The sequence below is a fragment of the Manacus vitellinus genome, unplaced genomic scaffold, assembly GCF_001715985.3.
Source record: "Manacus vitellinus isolate BGI_N305 unplaced genomic scaffold, ASM171598v3 scaffold_28_pilon, whole genome shotgun sequence".
NCBI classification, from domain to species: domain Eukaryota; kingdom Metazoa; phylum Chordata; class Aves; order Passeriformes; family Pipridae; genus Manacus; species Manacus vitellinus.
In genome coordinates, this window is record NW_021940122.1 from 2,736,588 (window position 1) to 2,758,332 (window position 21,745).

Genomic DNA, 21,745 nt, shown 5'->3' on the forward strand with positions numbered 1-21,745 from the left:
GTGGAGAAAATAAAGTGTGTAAAAATAGCCTACCTGTACACTAATGAAATAAATATTTCAACAATGTAAATAGATGACAGTAATTGGAACCTAAATGCACTTTTTGAGATTATGGTCACCAGGTCAGGAATTTTACGTTTCTGATTCATTCCTTCCCTTCTGGGAATAAGTATTACAAAATCTATTCTGTTTGCTCCCTTCCAGGAATCCAAAATATCTTCGTTTAATTTTTCTATTGATTTAATTGTATTTAGGGTACCAAAAACAGCCATTACTATTTCATAGTGACTTGAAAGTAGAGAATAAAAAGATCTTGTAAACAATGTTAGGACACTTATTCTAACATGAGGTCAGGACTCTTGATATAGGATGCCTAACAAAAGTGTATGAGGTAGACTGTAGAGTATGCAGGGAGAGAATAATCTGTTCTCTAATAATATCTTATTTTGATTTCTGATAGGAGATACATTTGATTTCAAAATAGTAATTTTCCCTTCTTTTTCATGCATGTTGCTGAATCCTCAGAAACAATTGTTAACCATTTCGGTGCCTCTGTTTTGCATCAACAGACTCAGCAGAATTTCCCAAATTTTTGGGTTAGAAATTTCTGGTAAAAGTGTCATAACCTCATCATCAATAAAAGCAACAAGCTTTTTGATGTACTTTTAATTTTAGAGTTACCATGTTTTTACGTTCATAGAGGCTTTCTGTCTCCATAATGTAAGGCAGACTAAAGAACAGCTCCTGAACTGCCTTCACTTTCTGTTCATGATGCACTGTGTGTGATGCATTTGATTGTGTCCTCTCTTAATATATGAAACAAGAAATTGGGCAGAGAGAGCAGACGAGTGAATATATAAATGTGTATGGAAATGTCACTGAATATGGACATTTCAGCTGAAAGATTGAATTCAATTAAGAACATCAGATGTGTAAAACTGTAAAATAAAATGTATCTCAGTACACATATGTACAAAAATATGAGTGTGTATATATGTGTGTGTATGTATTTATATGGACCTATGTTCATCGAATGCATTAATGTCAGATTCTCAGAAATGTGGTGACGAGAGAGGACCGTTTTAACTCATGTCAAGACAATGTGCTTTAGTAATTTCTCCATCCCTGGAGAGCTTATTAAACACTAAACAAAATGTCTCAGAATATAACTGATTGAGTGTTTTAAATTATGCACTTTTGTTTGGCTCTTGGCCAGCTCCTCATTGCAGAGGGCTGTGGCAAACAAAACCTGTAATTTGCACTGACAGTATCATGCAGTTCACTCTGCAAGCTTCTCAACTCAGAACTTTTATAAAGTAAACATTCAAACAAAGCTCAGGTTCTTAATGTAAACACATTTTGTAACTTTAAACTTAGCCAAACAGTTTAGAGTCAAATAGTGGTTGTATTTTTTTCCCTTTCCCGTGAAAATGTCATTATATGTTTTCCCTTTTCTTTGCTGATAAATAGGGATATCCCAACATGAATAATGAGAAAAGACAGCAGTAATCAAAGAACTTTTTTTCTTTCTCACATTTCTTTTTTTTTTTTTTAACCATGTGGGTTTAGCATGAATTTCCTAACCATTTTATCATTTATTAGCAAGTGTATCCCAGTGAGGATTGACACAAATTCCACCACACATCACATACCTGCTTATCACATTCCATTTGTTCCAAACTCAGAGTGAAGCATGGAAGTTAGTGGACTTCTATGAAATGCGTAATTTTCAGATATTTCTGTGATTTTGCTGTTTGCCTTTTTTTCCCCTCCCATTTCCTGAATTAATTTTCTTCCAAAAGAGTGTTTCCTTGCGAACTGAAATGTGAGGTCTAATTGTGTTGCCAGAAGTAGAATGGGAAGAAACCTGAATGGGCAGAAGCAGTGGATGTGAAACACATAACCTGGGTCAATCAGTGGTCAGTACCTGCACGAGGGAGAAGTACAAGAACCTGTGCTGCAAGTGTGTTATAAATCAACAGCCCAGTGCAGATCTATCTTTCAAATTACCTGTTCCAGGAGAGGTTACAGAAAGGAGTAGTGACTTAGCTGAGTTACCTACAAGTCATCACTTTGGGAGTGGGATTTTAGTCGATGTGAAGATGTCTGTCTTCAGTCAGTTGAGTGGGGCTGTCATGAGTACATTCCCATGGACAGCACTGCGATCTCAGGTGCCACCTCCAAAATGGAGACATCTGAGCAAAGTCCCTTGCCTTAGATATCTTCATCTATAAGCTGAATCACACCTCTGATGTCAAACATGGAACAGAGTTTACCTTTTGTTTCCAAACATAATTTACAGCTACAGTGGAAAGCAGAGAGGGGAACATGAGCCCTAGGAAGACAGAATTCACTCCATGTTAAGCTTACTAAAAGGTGAGGTAATATAGCTATTATAAGATTGTCTGGATACCTCATGTAAGAGTGGAGAAACAGAAACATTACCTGAAAAGAAAATGAAGGTTAGGATTCTTTTTGGGCTGCAACCAAAAGTACATGTTTTGCCGTAATGACTGCAAGAATATGTACTCTTTATAGACTTGATGATAAGAACAGAAAAGGAAATTAAATGGAATTATTTCAGTACTAAGGACTGATGTATCTGAGGACAGATGGATAAAATAGAATAAATATATTTTTAAAAAAAATAAGAAACAAATGCATGGAACTTGCATAGGAATGCCTGCTTAGAATATACTTTATGAAGAGCTTATGAATTCCTCTAGCACGTAGTTGTATGTACTCTCTTGTTTTATGTATTTGTTCTAAGTGCAATGACAGTGAATAAGACTTGACACCAGTAATGATTTAGTGTTGTGTCATCCTTCAGTTTTACACTTGAGGAAAGTGAGAAGTTTTTGTCAAATAAGGAAAAACTTCCTAAGTGTTACACAGCAAATAATCAGCTTTTTTCTTTCCTGCTGTAATTATAACAGCTGAACAAACATGAGGAGAAGTTTCTGAAAGAATTGAGGTAGAGCTCTGGATGCTACAAGAAAGTGATGTTCAAATGGTTCACAGTGGTTTTTTCTGCATTCTTGGTCTTAGTGTCATCTCGTATTAGGATTCAAGTATTCCTGTATCCTAATTCTTGAAGATATTTCAGTGTCTTAAATATTCATAATATACATTTTGCATAATTGCTTTTTTATTTGCGTGGATTCAGTTGAAGAGGTCTTGCAGTATGTTCCCTCCAGCATATTTTAAGATAAATGTAATTCAAGATATTTTTAGTATTTTTCTTTTAAAAACAAACAACCTCTCCCTTTCTTCTTGGAGGTAGGAGAGCTTGGCTCTATTAGGAATAATTTTTAAAAGCCTAACTGTTCCCATGAGCTCAGCATCTTTATTCCTCTCCCCATTATTTTTATGAACTGCTGCATGCCTTAATGCATTGGGAAGTCTGGCTGCAGTTCTCTTAAGAATAAGAAGGCTGGATGCCTAAGCTCTTTTGAAACTATGACCCCACATGCTAGTACTTATTTCTTTAAAATTTGACTAAATATTTCATTGCAGATATTTTCAAGAGACTTATGCATGGGTTCCTATGATCTCATTCTTAGCTTTTAGAAAGAAAAGAAAAAAGTGAAGGTTGTGATATTCTACAACTTTCTAAATATTCAGCTTTTGCAATGGCAAATCAAACTTCTGATGTTACTTCTTAATTTGTGTGCAGTAAGGATGGATAGCTCTTTCTGTAGGGTTTGTAAATCCAGCATTATTTGCTGTGGAAAAAAGCTGTTTGTGTAGTAGTGAAACAAAATGAGTTATGGAAGTTTGTTTCATGACTGGATTTTTTTATTGTCCAATAATGTGCCAGGTACTAGGCTTCCACCCTGTTAGGATGAATACAAATTTTTTCTGCAATGTCCTCTTACTGGGGTCAAATTGGACTCTTGCTTAATATCCTGGACACTAAAAGATACCTGTTTTCAAGAGCCCCGTAGGCATTTAATAATTTAGAAGTCTTTGTTTCTTTCTTGCATTTTAGTTGAAATTAGTTTAGGGATGAGAAAATGGGATGATGATGATGGGTAGGTGCATAGCCCAAGTAACTCAATTAAAAATAGAGCTTGATAAATATTTATTTCAAACAATTGTAAGCAAATAGTTAGACCCTTAGGGGTTTTTTTAATGCACATCAAAGTGCATGAAAAACATATCCCTGCCAGGAGACGGTAAACGAACTGCTCTAAACTCAGTCTTGCTTCAGTTCAGATACCAGAATTAGCAGGATAGAACAGCAGAGTGTTACTTAAAGGACAGGTGGGGAAGGAGAGCAGACGTGGCACATGATTCTGCTTTCCTCTCAGCTGGCTGGAGTTTTTTGTGTTTGCCAGATATGTGCCACTTTTCTTCATTACTACAGTTTCTTGTTAAAAAGTAGCGCTGCCTCCCATTTCCCTGTCTGCTTTATGGCAGGAATTGCCCATCTGCTCATAGCTCATCAGGTTCTCATTCAAGTTCTTTTAGAATACTTAAATACCATTTAGTCCTAGTAAAGTGCTAATAAGCTTGTTGCTTTGTGTTGTGCAAATTTGATTTAAAGCTTTTTCTGTTAGCAGATCAGTTTCAGATGGCTTCACAGACTCTTTCTCCATAGCCTAGTGTGAAAACCGCCTTGACTTCCAAAATATTGGACTCTGATGCTGTCAGTCAGGGAAGAATACAAATGAGAAAGAACTAAGGTTGTGACAAATGAACCAAATTAAGTTTATACCTTAGTGTTCAGAGGAGAAGAATGTCCAGATTCTGATTCCTGCCCTTGTCATTATTTTGGATCTATGGTCAGTAGTCTAACGTTTATTTGATTATCTGTTTATATATGTACTTCAACTCACAGAAAGTCTGGATATGCTTTTACACAGTTAAATATATTATTTTTCTCCACTTTTCTGCTTTCCTTCTTTTTCTTTGTAACAGCCGTGCAACTCCTACATCAGCATAGTGTGTTTTCTAATTCTGTTTTAAATACTGTATCAATAGTATAATCATATTCCTCTGAATGTTTTCTTCTCAAGTACTTTAGAAATCATATTCTATCTATGTCTACATTTACAACTGGACAGACTAATTTTTATGTTGGATTCTTGGACCTGGAACTGAATGGGAGTCCTTGCACCCTTGTTCTTTGGCTGTTTGGTTTGTAGTTGGGTTTTTTTGTGGTTTTGGTTTTTTGTTGGTTTGGTTTGGTTTGGTTTCTTTTTTTCTTTTTTTTAATTCTGCTTGTTTGAAATGCTCTTTGGATAGAAAGAGCTTTGCTACTTCCTGTCAAACTTCATTAGCTACTTAAATGCTTTATTTCCAAGAATACAGAGTTATAACAATTTCATTCTTAATCGATGTATCATCCTGAACTGTGCATGCATTTGCACCTGCCAACGTTCTACTGAGTTTAAACAGTCTTCTTCTGAATTTTAAGCTTAAATACCAGCAGCCTAATTTTGTTTTACTTTAGGTAAAGTTTGTGCATCCTATTCCAGAAGTCTTTCTGTAGTCTAATAAAACTGAACTCTTTCTTCCTGCATCACTTTGTCAACTACTTTCTGAAATACAACTGTACTGCCTTAACTAACTATGCTTTGGTACTAGAATTATTTTAAAGATGTAGCCATGGAGACAGTCTTGTTGTCAGGTGGCTAAAAAGCTAATTTTTTTATTTCAAGCACTTTGCAAATTCTTATATATGTTGCTGTTTTTATCATGAACAGCTCCTTCTCAGTTTTCTCCAAGAAATGGATATCTACTGGATACCATAAAACCAACTATCTTTGCATTTAGTAATCAGAATACCCAAGGGCAAGTTTGTCTATACTTGTTTTGAGACTCAGATCTTTGCATATGTAAGTATTAAACTACACATTTTAATGAAATGCTGGCAGTGAAACCTGATATTATATGAAATTAGCTTAACTTTAAGATTGGTTATAGACAAGAAATTTAGACCAAACTGTTCTTAAAATTTGATAATTCTTATAAGCATCTATGGAAAACAGGCTAACAGATAATCATATAAAAATGTATTTTATGAAACTAGAAGGTCTTGAATACCTTCTTTTCTTTCTTTGCATTGGAATGCCTGCTTTTCTTACTTTTCTTACTTTGCATCTGAAGCTAATACAGAGCTAAAGAAGATGGGAATTCATAGAGATCAGGATCTTGAATCTGTAAGGTACATTCCTTTGATAAAACTCCATGCTGTTGAATATCTGCAATTGCAAGAAATGATGCATTCCAAAATGGTATTATAAATTTCCTTACCCTTTGGTAAACTGAGGGATTAGGAAGGTAAATTAGCTCAGTATTTATGCCCTTCTGTAGGTTTAGTACTGTGTATCTCAATAATCCTTTACTTCTAGGGCAAATACTGCACTCAGGGAGACCTAAAGCACACACAGACGATAACAGCAGCTTTCACTGTCTGTTAAGGAGAGTTGAACTGTATAAAGTCAGAGTTTGTTCATTGCTTTTTCAATCAGAGCCGCAGTGTTGGCTGTTAAATTGTGCTCAGAGACCCTGAGAAAAATGGGTTCTGAACCAAAGATGATCTATATAGGACTGATATTTCAGTAAGAGTTGTGGTGGGTGACTAGCAATTTATAACATGGATTTATGGATGTAGTGCTGTATTACAGTGGTGAATTTTTGATAAGCACTTTTACAAGGTCCTCTGAGTTTTTAATACAGTGGTTTTCATTAAGTTTATTTATAACCTATAGTTTTTATTGGCTATTCTTAAATCTAGCCTATAAGGATTTTGAAGCAAACTTAGAGATATAAAAAGTTAAGTAACTTTATCCAGTAAGTGTGTTTATCCAAATATGTCCTCAAACTTCTCAATTTCCCTTTTAGAAAGCCAATTAGGGACAGTCTGACTCATTCTCCTGTCTGACAGAATACGAGGACATCCAGAGTTTAGCTGGCAAGACTATTGAAAAAAAGGGAGAATTTTAGGATTTCAGTGAGTGAGTCTTGCTTCTCAGTTCCTCAGTTGGATGTAAGATGAAGTTTTGAAATGAGAAATGTGAAATATTGTCTAAACATTTAATAAACTATGTCCCAATTTCCTGATGACTTAAATGCAAATTGTAGGATCTGAACATTCCTAAAAGTCATCTTCATAGTCATAAATTTTGTATGTCAGACTAAGGTTTACAGTGCTAAGAATTTCCTGATAACCCTGACATTTTTAGCATACAAATCAAATTGAAGGGAGAGGAGGGTGCATGATCTCCATTTGTGCTGAGTTTTACTTTCTTTTCCACAAAATTGTCTAACTTTATTCAGGCTGTGAGGAGGGAGGCTAGCATGGTGTGCAAGGAAGTGTGAGTGAGATGGTAACTGAAATGGAAGGACAGTTTAAGAAAAACAGGGGTTTATACCCTGATAATGTTTGTGGGATATGTGTCTATGGCCAGTGACTTGAAGGTACTGTGAATCAAAGTGCTCAGGCAGAGGAATTTCCCAGTAGCATATAAAAGGCAAGACTTTGATGGCTTTTAAAAGTCAAGAGCTCTGTTTTAAGCTGCAGGTTTTTAATCAGCTCTTGTAATTTCAAGCAAAATGTGTGACTGGAAAGGTACTGGCAAGGAAGTAAATAAGGCAAAGAGCAGTTTTGGTGACACTCTTTTGCGATGCCATAACTTGGATACTGTCTCTGCTGAGGCTGCTTGAAGTGTCTTGGGCAGAGAATGAGAGCAGAGCTGTGCAAGGTATGTCTCGTCAAGCTTACGTACATATTTGAAAACAACCATGTTTCTGGATTCAGTGAGTTTCCCTTCTCCAACGCTCTTGGCAAAGGGGGAGTCTGGGAGAAGGTAACTGATGCTAGGCCAGACCTGGCCGACATAAATCAGTTAGCTGTCTGGGTATTTTCGGTGTTATTAGCCCTTTGGCACTTTTAATTTCTTATTTTGGAGGGGGGGCAATGAATGGCAGAATACTTCCCCTGTCCTCTTTCGGTCACAGCTGTTGGGTTTGGATTTTTATCTGCTTGTAAACTTATGTTGTTGATGATCAAGTTATGGTTCGAGAGTCTTTAGTGCTGGAGCCTTCTTCTGTTGTCAGTGTGTCCGTGCAAGATCTAGCTTTTACTGGTCATGTTTCACAGCATAAACTTTTCTGTGGGAGTGTGAAGGGACTGGTTAATTCTCTGCTGCTCAGTCTTTGGAGTTCCTTCAAATCATGCCTCACGGGGGCCATTGTGTTGGGTTTTTTATCCCAAGGGCTGTGCAGCTGGGACCTACCGCGGAAGGGGAGTAGGCACTTCTCCCTTCAGAATCGTCCTGAAGCAGCAGACCTTGCTGCAGCTCACTCAGACTCTCATCTTAGAGTTTTAACTGCTGTGGATCTCAGCTGGGTCTGTCTGTGACCAAAATGGGTTCTTTTTCAGCCTTAGCCAGGTTTCTAGTTATCTTTCAATAGAGAAAGGAAGTACTGTATTGAGCTGTTAAGGACAATAAATTATTGAACAGATATAAAAGTATAATTTTATTTATGGCAATGCAACTTCTATAGAACATTTCTACAGGGATTGAGACCTTTGTGCATTTTGGCATTTGAAATAAGAAGGAAAATTGACAACAGCATGCTTGGAGAACAACCCTCTGTTGCCAAGGGAGAGACTAGATGGTCTAATGGTTTTTCTTCTGACTACTCTCATTTGCTACTCTGAGTCACCCACCCGACCTGCCTCCCCCCTCTCCCCCAATAGGGGACTGAAGCACAAATTTTAAAAATGAAAGTTCATATGTCCTTCTTGAACTTTTAGTTAATTTCTGGATTTATACATATTCTGTGGGTTTTTTCCCAATATTCTTAGCAGAAAGGTTCAAGTATTGAACTTACTTTTTCAATGTGTTCACACTCTTGGTCTTCAGGCACATTATCCAAATGTGTGGTGTTTTCCTGAAAGGCTGTACAATGTGCATTTTAGGCTCAAGAAACAAAATAATGTACTTCCATGAAAATCAAAATTATCATGTAAGAAGATTTTTATGTTTATTTTTAACAATTTTTTCAAGTAATCTCTGTTCTCAGCAGATTTAGTGCTTCTGATTTTTCTTATTTATTCTCTGTTTAAAATGACTGTCTCAGCATGGAGACTGAGGCTGTGACATTTTTCTTAAAGTTCTTTTGTACGTGTATATAATGCTCAGAGATTTTCTAGCTGGGCATGAGTGCACTGAAACTCACAGCATGCCATGGGAAACTTGGTTGAGTTTATATCTCAAGTCTTGGTAACTGATGTGTGACCTTCATTCTCATGGCCATTTTTCTCTTGCCTGTTCTTAAGATACAAAACTAATTATAGCACATGCAAGTCCCTTAAATTTTTCTGCCACGAGAAAGATCATTGAGATTTCTCCTCCTCCACATTCAGATAGGAGTACAACTTTTCCCATAGCAATGGTTTGTCCTGGAAAATTATGGTAGTGTCAAATTTTCTATCTTAGAGAACGATTTATAGATTTTTCTGTCTGTCTGATGTTGTGTGTTTTCTTTTCAAACTCCGGTTATGAAACCCTGTGCCAATTTCTCCTTCTCTCACAGCCCCACCCTGCAATGAATCAGAAGTGCACAGTGTCTTTTTTTGGTCACAGGTCTTGGTACAGTCATCTGCTTTTATTGTTGCTTATGATTAGGCTCGTTCTGCTGTGCCACACATGGAGTGGTGCACTCAGTCTTATTTGGAAATGTAAATTGGTGACTAGAGCGAGGGCCTCATTACTGAGGGCAGTGCCACACCAGGAGCATATTTGGCCAGTGCTTCATGCTGGTCACTGATTAGATGTTGATTTACAAGAGCCATAAATATTCTAAGACTTGCCAGCTTAGCAAGATCATCTTTCCCTTTGAGCTCTGACACTGGGGTTAAAAGTGCTGACCAGGGCTACCACCAGGGTGGGTCTCCACAGTTGTCCCTTTCAGGAGAATTTGTGTCCTTTTGCAGGGAGGGCATAGAGCAACGAGCAGCTCTTTCCCCACTCATGAGGGTAGCAGTGTAGGAGAACATCTTCTGACTAAGGTGATTCGTTTTGTCCTCCCCATCCTCAAAGTGTGCAATGATAGTATTGGTTGGTAATCGTGATAGTGTGCCTGAAGCAGTGAACAGACATGTTATGTGCTCAGAATTAAAAAAAAAAAAACAACTAAATATGAGTCTCACTTCTCTGTGTCATTCCACCAGTGTCAGTGGAGTTGCATGAGAAATGGTTATCATGTAGATCTTGCATCTGTGTGCTGATTACAGTAGGTGGAATAATTTAGAATTGCACCATGGATCTAGAGAATTTCTCAGTTACGTTAACGCTGAGTTGAAAGCCCTGTTTCTATTTCTATTTGTTCTTAATTTTAGTATTGAAGAAACAGAATGTGACCTTGTTTAACAGTTTTAGGGTCTTAACCCTAAATTCTATTTATTTGCTCTAAGATAAGTTATTTTTGTCTTCCACCATGCACAGAGACTGTTGTAAGAATCTTTGAATCCTTGAATTTTGACAAGGATTTGATTTCACAACATCTGTTGAAAGTTATGTAGTGCAACAGTACATAGTTTTTCACATACGAGCATGAGGTAATTAATCTGTGTACATCACTTCCTTGAGTCTGTCTTTGTGCCTCAGTGGTATTATTAGTGGGGCTGTCCCATTGGAGTGTAATGTAGAATAAGAATGCTAATATTTTGCTTGTGGTGGGTCTTTCTTAGTCACCTACAGAGCACTAGATACCCATGAAAAAGGTCAAATGTACAGAGATCTGGCATCCATTCCACAGCTTGCAAGACATAGTCTCTGGCATATGTAATACATAGAACTCATTGCCAGAAAGCTAAAAGGAAATGATTGCATTTGAGTACAATGCAATCGACAACAATAGTTCAGTGTGCATGAAATTAAAACCCGCTGGTAACACATGTAGAATAAATAAGTCAACGGTGTTTATTTTTACTGCAGCTTTCTATAGAGATAAGGTCCTGCTTCTTATATTTAATTGGCTTCATTATGAAAAATAGCAAATATTAATTATACTCACTCTTATAGAATATTGAATTTTCCAGACCTTCAGTATGTTGTTGTTCCAATGCATAAATGTGTTTGAATTAAAGTATAGCAATGTTATCCTGGTAACATACTAACACACTTTACCTTTTAGCTAAGATCACTCCTCTCCTTGATGCCCTGGCCCAATTTTCAAGCACTGCTCACTTGACCTACTGTGTGTAGCAATTACTTTAATCTGACACTGAAAAAAACCCCCAAAACACTTTACCTAGTGTGCTCAGTGTCATGAAATCTCCTTTCTTACTTACTCAATACCTGAGCAGTATTATAACATAATATGATTTAATTTTGGTACAGCTTTAGTGTGATGTTTAGTCCATGTAATAACATTTCCTTACTCAGTAAGAATGTACTGTGAGGGTACACAAGAGGAAATACATGGCTTTAATGCAGTATTGAGTGTGCATTCAGTGAAGGTACATAGAAGGCTGAAACAGCTAATGTGGAAATGATAAAAAAATTGAAGTGAGGGCCTGGAAAAGGATTTAGTTATTTGGAAGTACAGAAAGATATGTTTGGTTTATATGTGAGTGGGAATTTTTTGTTTGTTTGTTCTTTTGTTTTGGTTTTTTTCAATATTTATTTTTCTTGGAGGTGCTATGAAGAAAAATTTGTGAGTCTTAAATCTAGAAAGGTTCAGGTAAAAATGTGCCTAGGTACAACAGGCTGAAAGACAAGTGGTATGTCTTTGTTACCCCAGTTTTAAGAATGGAGCTATTAGAGAATTGTAAGGATGAAGCCAAGGGCAGAGAGTTAAAAGACTGAGTTCCCTTCTTGTCTCATGGAGTTGGGGATGATGACAGGTTGCTCACATGGTGAGATTTGTTGTTTTGGTGGTGGTTGGAGTAGGCTTGAGTCATCATAGAGATGATGGCTGGCTTTGAGTTTCTGTGAGGAGAAGCAGAGTGAATGGACAAAGAAAAGACCTGAAGAATAAGACCTATGGGGTCCTATGAACAGAGCAGAGGTGGACAATGCCAAGTTTCCAATTCAGAGTACACTGAAACACCCAGAGAAATGTGTCCAGATGGAGTCACAGAAACTGTGTGGGCAAGATGGCAAGGAAGTGCTGAAAGCTCATTTGTGCCCAAGGCAGCTGAAAGATCAGAGACAGTGAAGATGGATTAGGTTCAGAGCCTTGCCAGAAGAGACATTATTAATCTCTTATTGAGAGCGGTTTTGGTTAAACATTCCACAGAAGCCAGACCAGAACGATGCCTACAATGAAACTGAGGGAAAAGGTCTTTTGATGAAGATGCCTAAGACTGCATAAGGACCCCAGGCAGCCAGCAGAATCACTGACCCTTGGGGATCTTCAGTAGTCAGCTGGACAAGGATCTGAGCAACCTGATCTGACTGTGAAGTTAGCCCTACACTCAGCAAGTTGTGCTGGAGATCTCCAGAGATCAGTTCCAACCTGTATCACTCAACAGGTGGTCACATTAACTGACTGACCTTGAGGGTGGCAGCAGTTGGAGCAAAAAACACAGTGTTTTGTGGTGTTCTGCTAGATGAGAAAGACTACAGGTGTGAGACTTGTGCATATTAGGTTTCATTTTTTTGTGCTTGGTGAATGCCAACCCCTCAGATGGGTATAATTATTACTTTTATCTTAACCTTATGATTAAAGGGTGGGCTCAGTACAGCACACACTGTCTCACCTAAAAAATCCACTGCGCAGGCTCGAAGGGTAAAGACCTTTCCCAAATCTTCGTTCGCGAAGACTGGCCATGATGATGATGACCTTAACACCGAGAAGGCCCTTTACTTGATGTGTTAAGAACACATCTGTGTTCTGTCATCTGTAGTCTGAAGTGGAATGGTTAGGTGACTGGCTTAGGGTTTTTCACTTGCCTAAAGCATAGGGCATAAGTTTGCATTTAGGAAACGTTAGGATTTTGTTGTCTGTAAACAACTGTATGATGTTCTTCTTTGGACTAGGTTCTCTAGATGACCTTTGCCAGTGTGAATTCAGAGCTAAAAGAAAAACTTAGGGCTTTCCTCCCTATAGAAAAGGACTCTCATATTGGTAGATGATCCTTAAACTTAAGATCTTATTGATTGCTTCTATACCAACCTACAGAGTTTTGTGCTAATGTTTGAATTCTGAGAGCAACATTTATCATAACTGCCTTTAAAAATCTATTTACATTGCTTATTAACAAACTGATATTTTTCCCTGTCCTGTTGAATAACATTCAGTCATTTAACCCATGTATCTTCATAATAAAGCTTTACCCCTTGTATATTTGGGGCTATATAGTATAAAGGAAGTTTGAAGATGGAACACACCTATACATTGGAACATTTCTTCCTTTCATCCAGGTGCTCGTGATGTCTTTCAGTAATTAGAAAATGGGGAATAAATGTGCTTACATAATATTTAAAGCTCCTTGAGATTTGCAGTGGAAAAGGACTGTGTAAATGCTAAACATTTTACTATTTTGCTGTTTTGTTTCTTATTTTTGGTGTGGGGTAGAGAGTACTGTGTAAATGCGTAAGTACTTGCACACATGCGCCATGTGTTTTCGAACCAGGAACATGCATATCTGGAAAACCTTCTAGTTTCATATTTTACCCTCATAAAATGTTTTTTAAAACAGCAGCTTGTATTATTTAACTGTGCTGCAAAAATACAGATTGTGGATTAGTATTTTTGGACAAATGGGTACATCCTCAGGGAAGATACAGTGGAATCTGCATTACAATCTAAAGTAAGTTTTCCTCCTAGTCCTTAATCCTGATCTCCATCCTCCAACCCCATGAAATGCAAGCACTTCTAAACAAGGTCAGTGGCTTTTATACTGCAGTTCTTCATGTGCAGCTTGTAGTCTGTGTATCTAGCTTCTGGATTTTTTTTTTTATTATTATGTTACTATGAGCTTTAGTGCTGTATTTCTTTAGGCTCCAACAATGCAACAAATATTTCCCTTCTGGACTCTGGTTGACTTTGTCTAGTACACTGCCACGCACAAGTGGTTTGTCTTGGTGTTCCTGTCTGATCTGCACACCTACAGAGTGTAATTCACGTTGAAGTGCAGGAAGGACCTATCCAGTTGTTGTCCACTGGTCTCCTTTTCTCCTCAGAACCTTTTCTTATCTGCTAGAGGCTTATCAGTGTCTCCATGTGTTAAAAGTACATATGACTGAAGATGAATCAGTATAATGATGGTAGTATGATTTCATCATTTGTTTACTGGTAAATGTCTCTTGTAAGTAATGACACTCTGTTCAGTTTGAAGAACAGTCTCTATCTCGAAACTACAGCAAGCCTATGGAGGATTAGTTTTGGCTGCCAACAAGAAGAATGCTTAAAATGCTAAAGGGTTAACCTTAAATGCTAATCTGGTTCTCATTCCTTGAAAACTGTCACTAGTCCTGTCAAAAACTTAAACTCCCAAATCTGACAATGTGCAACTGCTGAGGACAAAGAGTCTTGTTTCCTTATTATGAAGTCAAAGTGAGTCTCAATTGTTTAAGGTGAAGAGGTTTTACTGAGTCATGGAAGACTCTTAATATTTTGCACAATCCAAACAGTAACTTTTAATGAGAAATGTCGTCAATGAAGGGCGTAAGGCAGCAGAAAGGCCCTAGGGGTGGAGGGTTGCCTAGTTTATGTAAAACATAAATTCATCACTAAAATTTTCATTTAAGAATTTTTTAGTTCTTCCTAAGCCCATATACAAGAAAGAGGAAATGCTTTGTTTCTGTCTTATTTGTGAATGTATCCAGAACAGTACGTAGGAGTTGGATCTGACTAATAGTTTCTTTCTTCTTGCTATTAGTAGTAGTTTTCAGAACTTCAGCATCAGTGTTTCATAACGTCTAAGTTTTTTTTATTTTGATCACATAGTCACATATTATTCATGTACCTTCTTTGGCTTACATACATTCTATACTTTTGAAGGATATCTTTAGCATATACTGTACCCTTGCTCTTTGATAAAAGCAAGATACTTTTTTGACTAATTGAAGTTCGGGATTTTGCTTTGAATCTGAAATACTGTTAAGAATACTATATATCCATCACACATCCAATAGAGAATATTGCTTCTGGCTGAAAACAAAAAGTAAATTCATTGATGAATACTTACTGCTTTTCTGCCTTTTTTTTTGGGGAATTGAATTGAATTGGGAGTAAACAAAGATTCATTTGTCATTGATTTATGTATGAAACTTTTGGTAGAGTTCTATTTGTTCCTAATCCAAATGCAAAATTCACGTCCTGAGAAAATTTAAAATTGGACTAAGGTTTTTGAAATGGAAGAAAAGGTCACTTTTCTGTGTCAGGCAGGTTAATGTAGAAAGAACTGTGCCTTAACTTGCTGAGTGTTTTTTTGGTTTTGGAGTTTTTTGTTGGTTTTTTTGTTTTTTTTTAGTTATGGCAGGCAATTGCATGGAGATCTTGATGGCGACATTACTTGGCAAACATTTTGGAATCAGCTCAACATGTGACATCACACCCCCTTAAGCTTTTCCACATAAAATACGTTCTCCAAAAAAAAAAGATTACGAAAATTGAGACTTAATCTGAAATCTATTATTACATCCTCTAAGGTCTCATTAGACACCTCAGTACTCCTCCCTCTTCCCACCATTTTCCAGGCAGCTAGACTAAATGTTGTAGATGATAGTGGTAAATGTTTTATAATCTTCTTGGGGAAGGGGAAGGGGAGTGGAGGGGGAGGGAAGGTTATGGAGAAGGGGCAGGGAAGAGAGTTTTAATCCCATGCCTATCCTGTTTAAAAATAAATAAATAAATTGCAACGACTCTGGTGCTTAGTCTTTTCTTCTGTGCAGTTTTTCACACAGTGTGAGCACATGCATCTGATGTAACATTTTCCCACTTTTAGCAGCTGTTTAGCTCTAAGAGGTGAGTGTCTGAGATTTTGAGAAGAGAGCAGAGAGGAACACTTCCATTGATCTCAGGCTTTGGTTCCTGATACTATGATGTTTCACAAGAACAGTTCACAGTATGTGCTCTTCTCTGCGTGCTTGTGCTTGCCTGCATCTGTGTACATTTTTTCTGGGAAACAAAGGGTTTTTCTCCCCAGCCTCTGTAGTTTCAAGCCATAAATATGGCTGGGTACTTGGTGGGAAGCATATGTGCTGTCTTTGATAGACGTGCAGGAGAGAGGTGTAGTGCAGAGTGCGAACATTGCCAAAATGCGTAGAACATGATGTTACACAGGCGAAGCAAAGGAAGAATTATCTATGCATAATGTGAGTTTAGAATAGGCTTGACATTCTCACACCCAAACATTTCCATCTGTTCCTAAGCGAAAGGAAACTGAGACAATATTCTCCTATCTTCTGGACTAGCTATCCAGGGAATAGGAAATGTTCTTTGATATTTTTTTCCTTAGGATGTGTTCAGTTTTACTGCAGATTCAGAAAAGCCACAGGATAAAGTTGCTTTTTTTAAAGACAGTAAATGATATTAAATTGTTAAATTCTTCTGAGAATTGGTATTGATATTGTAAGACTGTGCTTAAACAAGCTGTGATGCTTTTAGGTTACACTTTATAATAAAGTTGGATTTATGGGGTTTACGCTAATCCTGATATGAGAACTTTGTAATTCTTATTTTCAAAGCTTTCCGTAAAGTATCCTCTACTTTTGCTTCCTCTCTCTGTCTGACAAACACCTACTTTTCCTCATGTCTTTTTCTTCTGCCATCAAAGGCTGCCTGCCTGATTTCTGTTATTCTGTTACTTACATACTGTAGTGTATACCGAGCATCTAAAACACACTGAAAGGTTCACCCGTGTCTTGTTGTTGTAACTTTATACATTTGCATGTCTCCCTGTATTCTCTGCAGTGTAACATCCATGTCATCCTGCAAAAGTGCTGAAGAATCTGCCAACTGTTTATCCTACCTCACCTGCTCATGGAGATGTAGGCATTATTATTATTTAAAAGTATTAGTCATGTTTTCACAGCTGAACTCTCAAAAGATAACTCCGCAAATATTTCTGATTTTTAGTGGGTGCAGGGTAAGAAAGCAGACAGATCCTTAGATGTAATATTAAATTGTACATACTTCTTAGTATTGTGGCAAGAGGTAGCCTTACCTTTCACATTCTTGTTCCAGCAAGTTTGTAAACTCATCGCTTTTTTCCATGTATTTGCTGTGCTTCCTCTTCTCCTCCTCTAGTTCATACAGAGTCTGTCTGTGTGATTTTTCTACCATTACAAGTTGATCCAGCATTCGTCTGTGAGTTTCTTTCTGTTTCTCTACAACTTTATCAAGCTACAAAAAAAGCAAAAACTCCTGAAATATTTTGAAACTTTTGCTTTGCTTCATTATTGAGAAATTTTAAGAGTGGCATAATAATAAAAACTGCACTTATAGCCTAATGGCCAGGTCTTTTGGTATCTGTTTGGAAAGGTTTATTTAATTCTGCCAGTCAAATTCTGACAAATTTGAAAAATAAGGTACTGTTTTGCAGGACCCTCAGTTGCCTTCTTTTCCTCCTCCTGCCATGACTGTTCCTCAACAGCTACTAATTAACAGTTACTGTTCCCAGGGCTGTGCTTTTCTCATTGATCATTGTGGTAGAGAAACCAGATGTCTTGGCAGAAGTAGCCTCGTCCACTGCTTCACACAGTGGATGACTGGCTTTGGTTGAATAGAAATAGCTGCCTCACTTGTAGCTGCAGAGGAAATAAGAGCATTAAATTGTTTTTGTGAGGGTAGGCAGGTACATCAAAAAGCTGTTTTCTGGTTTGACAGTAAATGCATGGTAGTGCCAAGAGTGGAAAACAATCCTGTCTCTTGTGCTTACTCTGAGCATGGCTCTGGGTTTCTGGAATAAGTAAGTGCTAAATTTTTTAATAGTTAGAAGTATTTCTTTTAACAGCGTCATTTCCTGTTTTGTTCCTCAAATTGCACATGTTGTTGAGATCTTCGTCTTACAGATGGCGCCTTTATAGCACACTTTGAACATCAAATTCCCTCCCCTTCCTCAAGGATTTCTGCTTGACTTCTAATCATAGATTCATTAAGGTTGGAAAAGACCTCCAAGGTCATCCAGTCCAGCTTTTAACTGAAGACCACCATGCCAACTAAACCACAGCACTAAGTGCCACATGAAGTCATTTCTTGAACACTTTCAGGGATGGCAACTCCACCACCTCCCTGGGCATCCCATTCCAATGCTTGACCACCCTTTCAGTGGAAAATTTTCAATTTTTCTAAACATTGTTATATAGCAATACTTTAAGTCAAACAATGTATTTTAGGTTTTGGTAATTGGTTTTAGTTTTTCTGAACCACACAGTTGTTGGCATAACTGTTTGCTGGACCTATGCTGTTAAACTATTAAATAATATCCTCAAATTTAGAGATAATTCTGGGGATTCTGTTATAATTTTGAATTCAGAATGTGACTGACTTATGCAAGTGTGCATATGAAACCATAAGTGGTTTTCCTCTTTAGACATTACTGATGTAGCTGAAGTTTCGGGGAGGATCACTGGAGGCCAACTAAAGACCTGGGAAGAGTCTGTATTTGTGAGCAACTTTTTTCCCTGCTTGTTCACCTTTGGAGACTCCTTCACCAGGTCATAGGAATCCTTGTAACCTTTTTGGAAAAGAGAAATTTTCAGCTCACAGCCCAATGCCTTCTTTTAACTATAGTCTATTCTAGTAGGTCAATCTGATTGTAGTGCTTCACTCTATTAATAGGAAAGAATTCCCAAACGGGCAGTGTGGGAAGCAAAGCTGGTTCTGGTTCTCTGATGTTTCTCCCGCAAGGAATTCCATGTGCTACAAGAAGCACTGGATCTTCAGATTCTTAGGACCACTGCTTATTTTGGACAATTTAATTCCAAGTAGTATGATTAATTATCTTTTCCTCATGTTTATTCACAGTTTGGCCAGTAGAAATGATGACAGGAAGAGTTGGAATGCCTGAACATGAGTTCCTCGAATAAGTGAGGATATCATCAATTTCTGTGTAGACTTCCAAGTCTCCCCCTGCTTATCTCAGCTTTTTTTTTAAAGCTATATATATTCTCTTATGTTTCTCCTAAATAATTGTTAACTTTTTTTGACACTGCTATGAAAAGAAAAAAGAGCTGCTGACAAGACTTTGAAAATAGTTTGAGTCCAGAATATTCTAACAAAAATGTGGACCATTTTGAAAATTTCCTGCACTTTCAACTTATGACATTGAGAGAGAGTCTTTTCTGTTGTAACATAGCTGAGCTAATTTCATGCCTGATCAAGAAATACACAAATTTGTTGTTTTGGCTGGTTTGTGGTGCTCTTACAACAGATCATTTAGGTTTTTTTCATCTTGCTCACTAATAATTTGTACACTTTATAGCAGCAGCTTTCTGGAATCATGATCCTGAAGCAGGACCTCTCCTGGAAGAACATTTCTTACCTAAACCCTTGCATGTGCAAACTTTCTCAGTAAGCAAGTGTCACCTTATACAGTAATCTTCTGGCTGTGTTTTCAGTATCTTTTACAGAGGTTGATCTGCATTGCCTTAAAAGGTCAGGTTGAAGAAAACTGTCCATTTTAATTTCTTCACACTCTCCCTTATTTTAGCATAAGTGGAAATTTCACAAATTGAAACTTTTGTTCAGCTACTAATTTACCAGAAAGAGGTTTAATTGACCTTTCCCCCCTCCCCTCCCCGCCCAAGATTTTGGAGGGATTTTTTGGAACAACTATTGTAGATGCACGAAGCACCCGTCACCTGAGTTTCTGATCCTTATCTTTTTAAAGATCCTGCTGTCAGGTGAATTTACACTGTTCTCAGAAAGCAAACCTGCCTCCTGTTTTTTGATAAAGTTCTGATGCAGTGCTGCTTGCAACTGTGGCCCTGTCTTGCTTAAATTGACATGAGCTGGGCATCAGCTTTGCATGAGTGCTTGCTGGTCACAGCCCTCAGTGTGAGGTCAGATTGGAAGAAGGCAAAGGCTTGAACTTCCAACTGCTTTTGGCAGGCAGTCTGCATGAATGGGGTTAAAAAGTAGAGATAAGCATTAGTGTGGATTGGAGCACCACGTCCAAAGTAGTCCAAAGTACGTGTAGTAATCAAAGGGGATGTGTAAATTGCTATCATAAGAAAACTGAAATTTGTGGCTACAAGCTGATCATAAATCAAATGAGCCTGGTTCTGAACATGTAAATGCTTGATGGGGATGGGGGTTAGTCATCAACCAAGCAACAGTAACCAAGTATAAAATAATTCTACTTCTGCACTGTTGGGTGTAAAGGATGTGGGACTTGCCAGGAGGGTTTTATAGGTTCAGTATATTTTGTTAACTCTGGAGTATTTGTTGAATGGCTACGAGAGGTTAAGTGAAGCAGTAATCCAAGCAGCATGTATGCAAGAAGTAACTCCAGGTTTTTGTTTTGCAGCTCTCAGTGAGTGATGCCAGTGCCTTTCACTTCACAGTAGTGCTTTTGTCAGTGTTGAGATTACAACCGGTTTGGATTACAAACTGGTTTTTGGGATGGGTGAGGTGTGTATTCAAGGCAGGGAAGTGGAACGAGGAATTTTAAACTGGGAAAAAGAACAGTAGTGTCCTGGGGAGACCTGCTTATATTAAAGGGTAAGAGAGAAAAGTAAATAAGCTGCTGCATTAAAGCAGTTTGCATGTTGCAGTTTTCTCCTGTTGCTCAAATTAAGAGATGCATTTAGGTTCCTTTTCCAGCATGCTGCCAAATGAGTTCTACCATGGGTGTTTGGCTGTTGTGGATGGGAACAAGGTGGAGAGTGTGAGCTTGTGATTCCATTTGGGAGAGATGGAAAGAAGTGCTGGGACTGTCTCCTGGTACAGGTGGGTTATAGAGAAGAGAATTGGAGAGACTGCAGATCCTACATCACAATTAATGCAGACACTTGAGATCTGCATATAAGATGTGTAACGGGTATGGGCACTTGGCCTTGTGACACCTGTGTGTGATCCTGTGCAGCAGCTCTCCCTCCCTGCAGCACCAAGCAGAGCCTGGTACTGGGTTGCTGCAGTTCTGTGTGGTTTGTTGGGAAACTCTGTTGCATTCCTCTACAGAATAAGGGCACCTTCCTGGGGAGCAGATTTGACTCTTGCATTTTCCCTGTGGGATCTTGTGGCTGACTCCCATGTATCCAGCAGGGAAGAGAGAGAAGTTGTGTGAACCCCTGCTAGTGTGAGATCCTCACACAGAAGCATCTCCAAGAGCCTGGAGTTCTCAATTACTCAGGCCAAATGCTAAATCTGTCTGTGCAGAAATATCCATTTATATGAACACACACAAGATTACTCAGGCTACACCAGTTCTTAGCTAAAAACCACAGAGGACTAATAAGCAGCAGTATAAATGTCTTCTGTTGAAAATTAAAGTGATAAAATCTTAATTAAGTGATTTGTTGTTTTGTTCTTGCTAACCATATGGGCTTTTCGCTAGAATTAATACTTGAACATGCTGTACAATACAATGGAAAATAAGAGGCATAGCCTTACGTAACTGTGAATAGTTCAGCAAGCTAAAAATTCACACAAATTTAATAGTTTAAATACATTTTGCCACCAACTCGTGTCTGAAGTCAAACTAGGGTGGTGTATCTCAAAGCCATTGCATTGGAACTGAACTCTTCATCTTTCTCTTTTTAGACTGTTTTGTAGTGTTACATTTCTTTATCCAAAGTTCAGGGTAATAATATTCTCATGGTCATTGTTT

The 21,745-nt window shown here is 37.9% G+C and overlaps 1 protein-coding gene across 2 annotated transcripts in view; it reads right to left on the minus strand.

The window, feature by feature from the left end:
• Window positions 1-21,745, minus strand: part of FILIP1L (filamin A interacting protein 1 like) — a 198,390-nt gene that overhangs the window by 60,395 nt on the left and 116,250 nt on the right. For both annotated transcript variants that reach the window (XR_003915878.1, XM_029960683.1), the window contains exon 6: window positions 17,138-17,316. Coding sequence is in view for 1 of the 2 variants with exons in the window: in XM_029960683.1 (XP_029816543.1) it covers window positions 17,138-17,316 (179 nt within the window). In the remaining variant the exon portion in view is untranslated. The remainder of the gene's footprint in view (window positions 1-17,137; window positions 17,317-21,745) is intronic.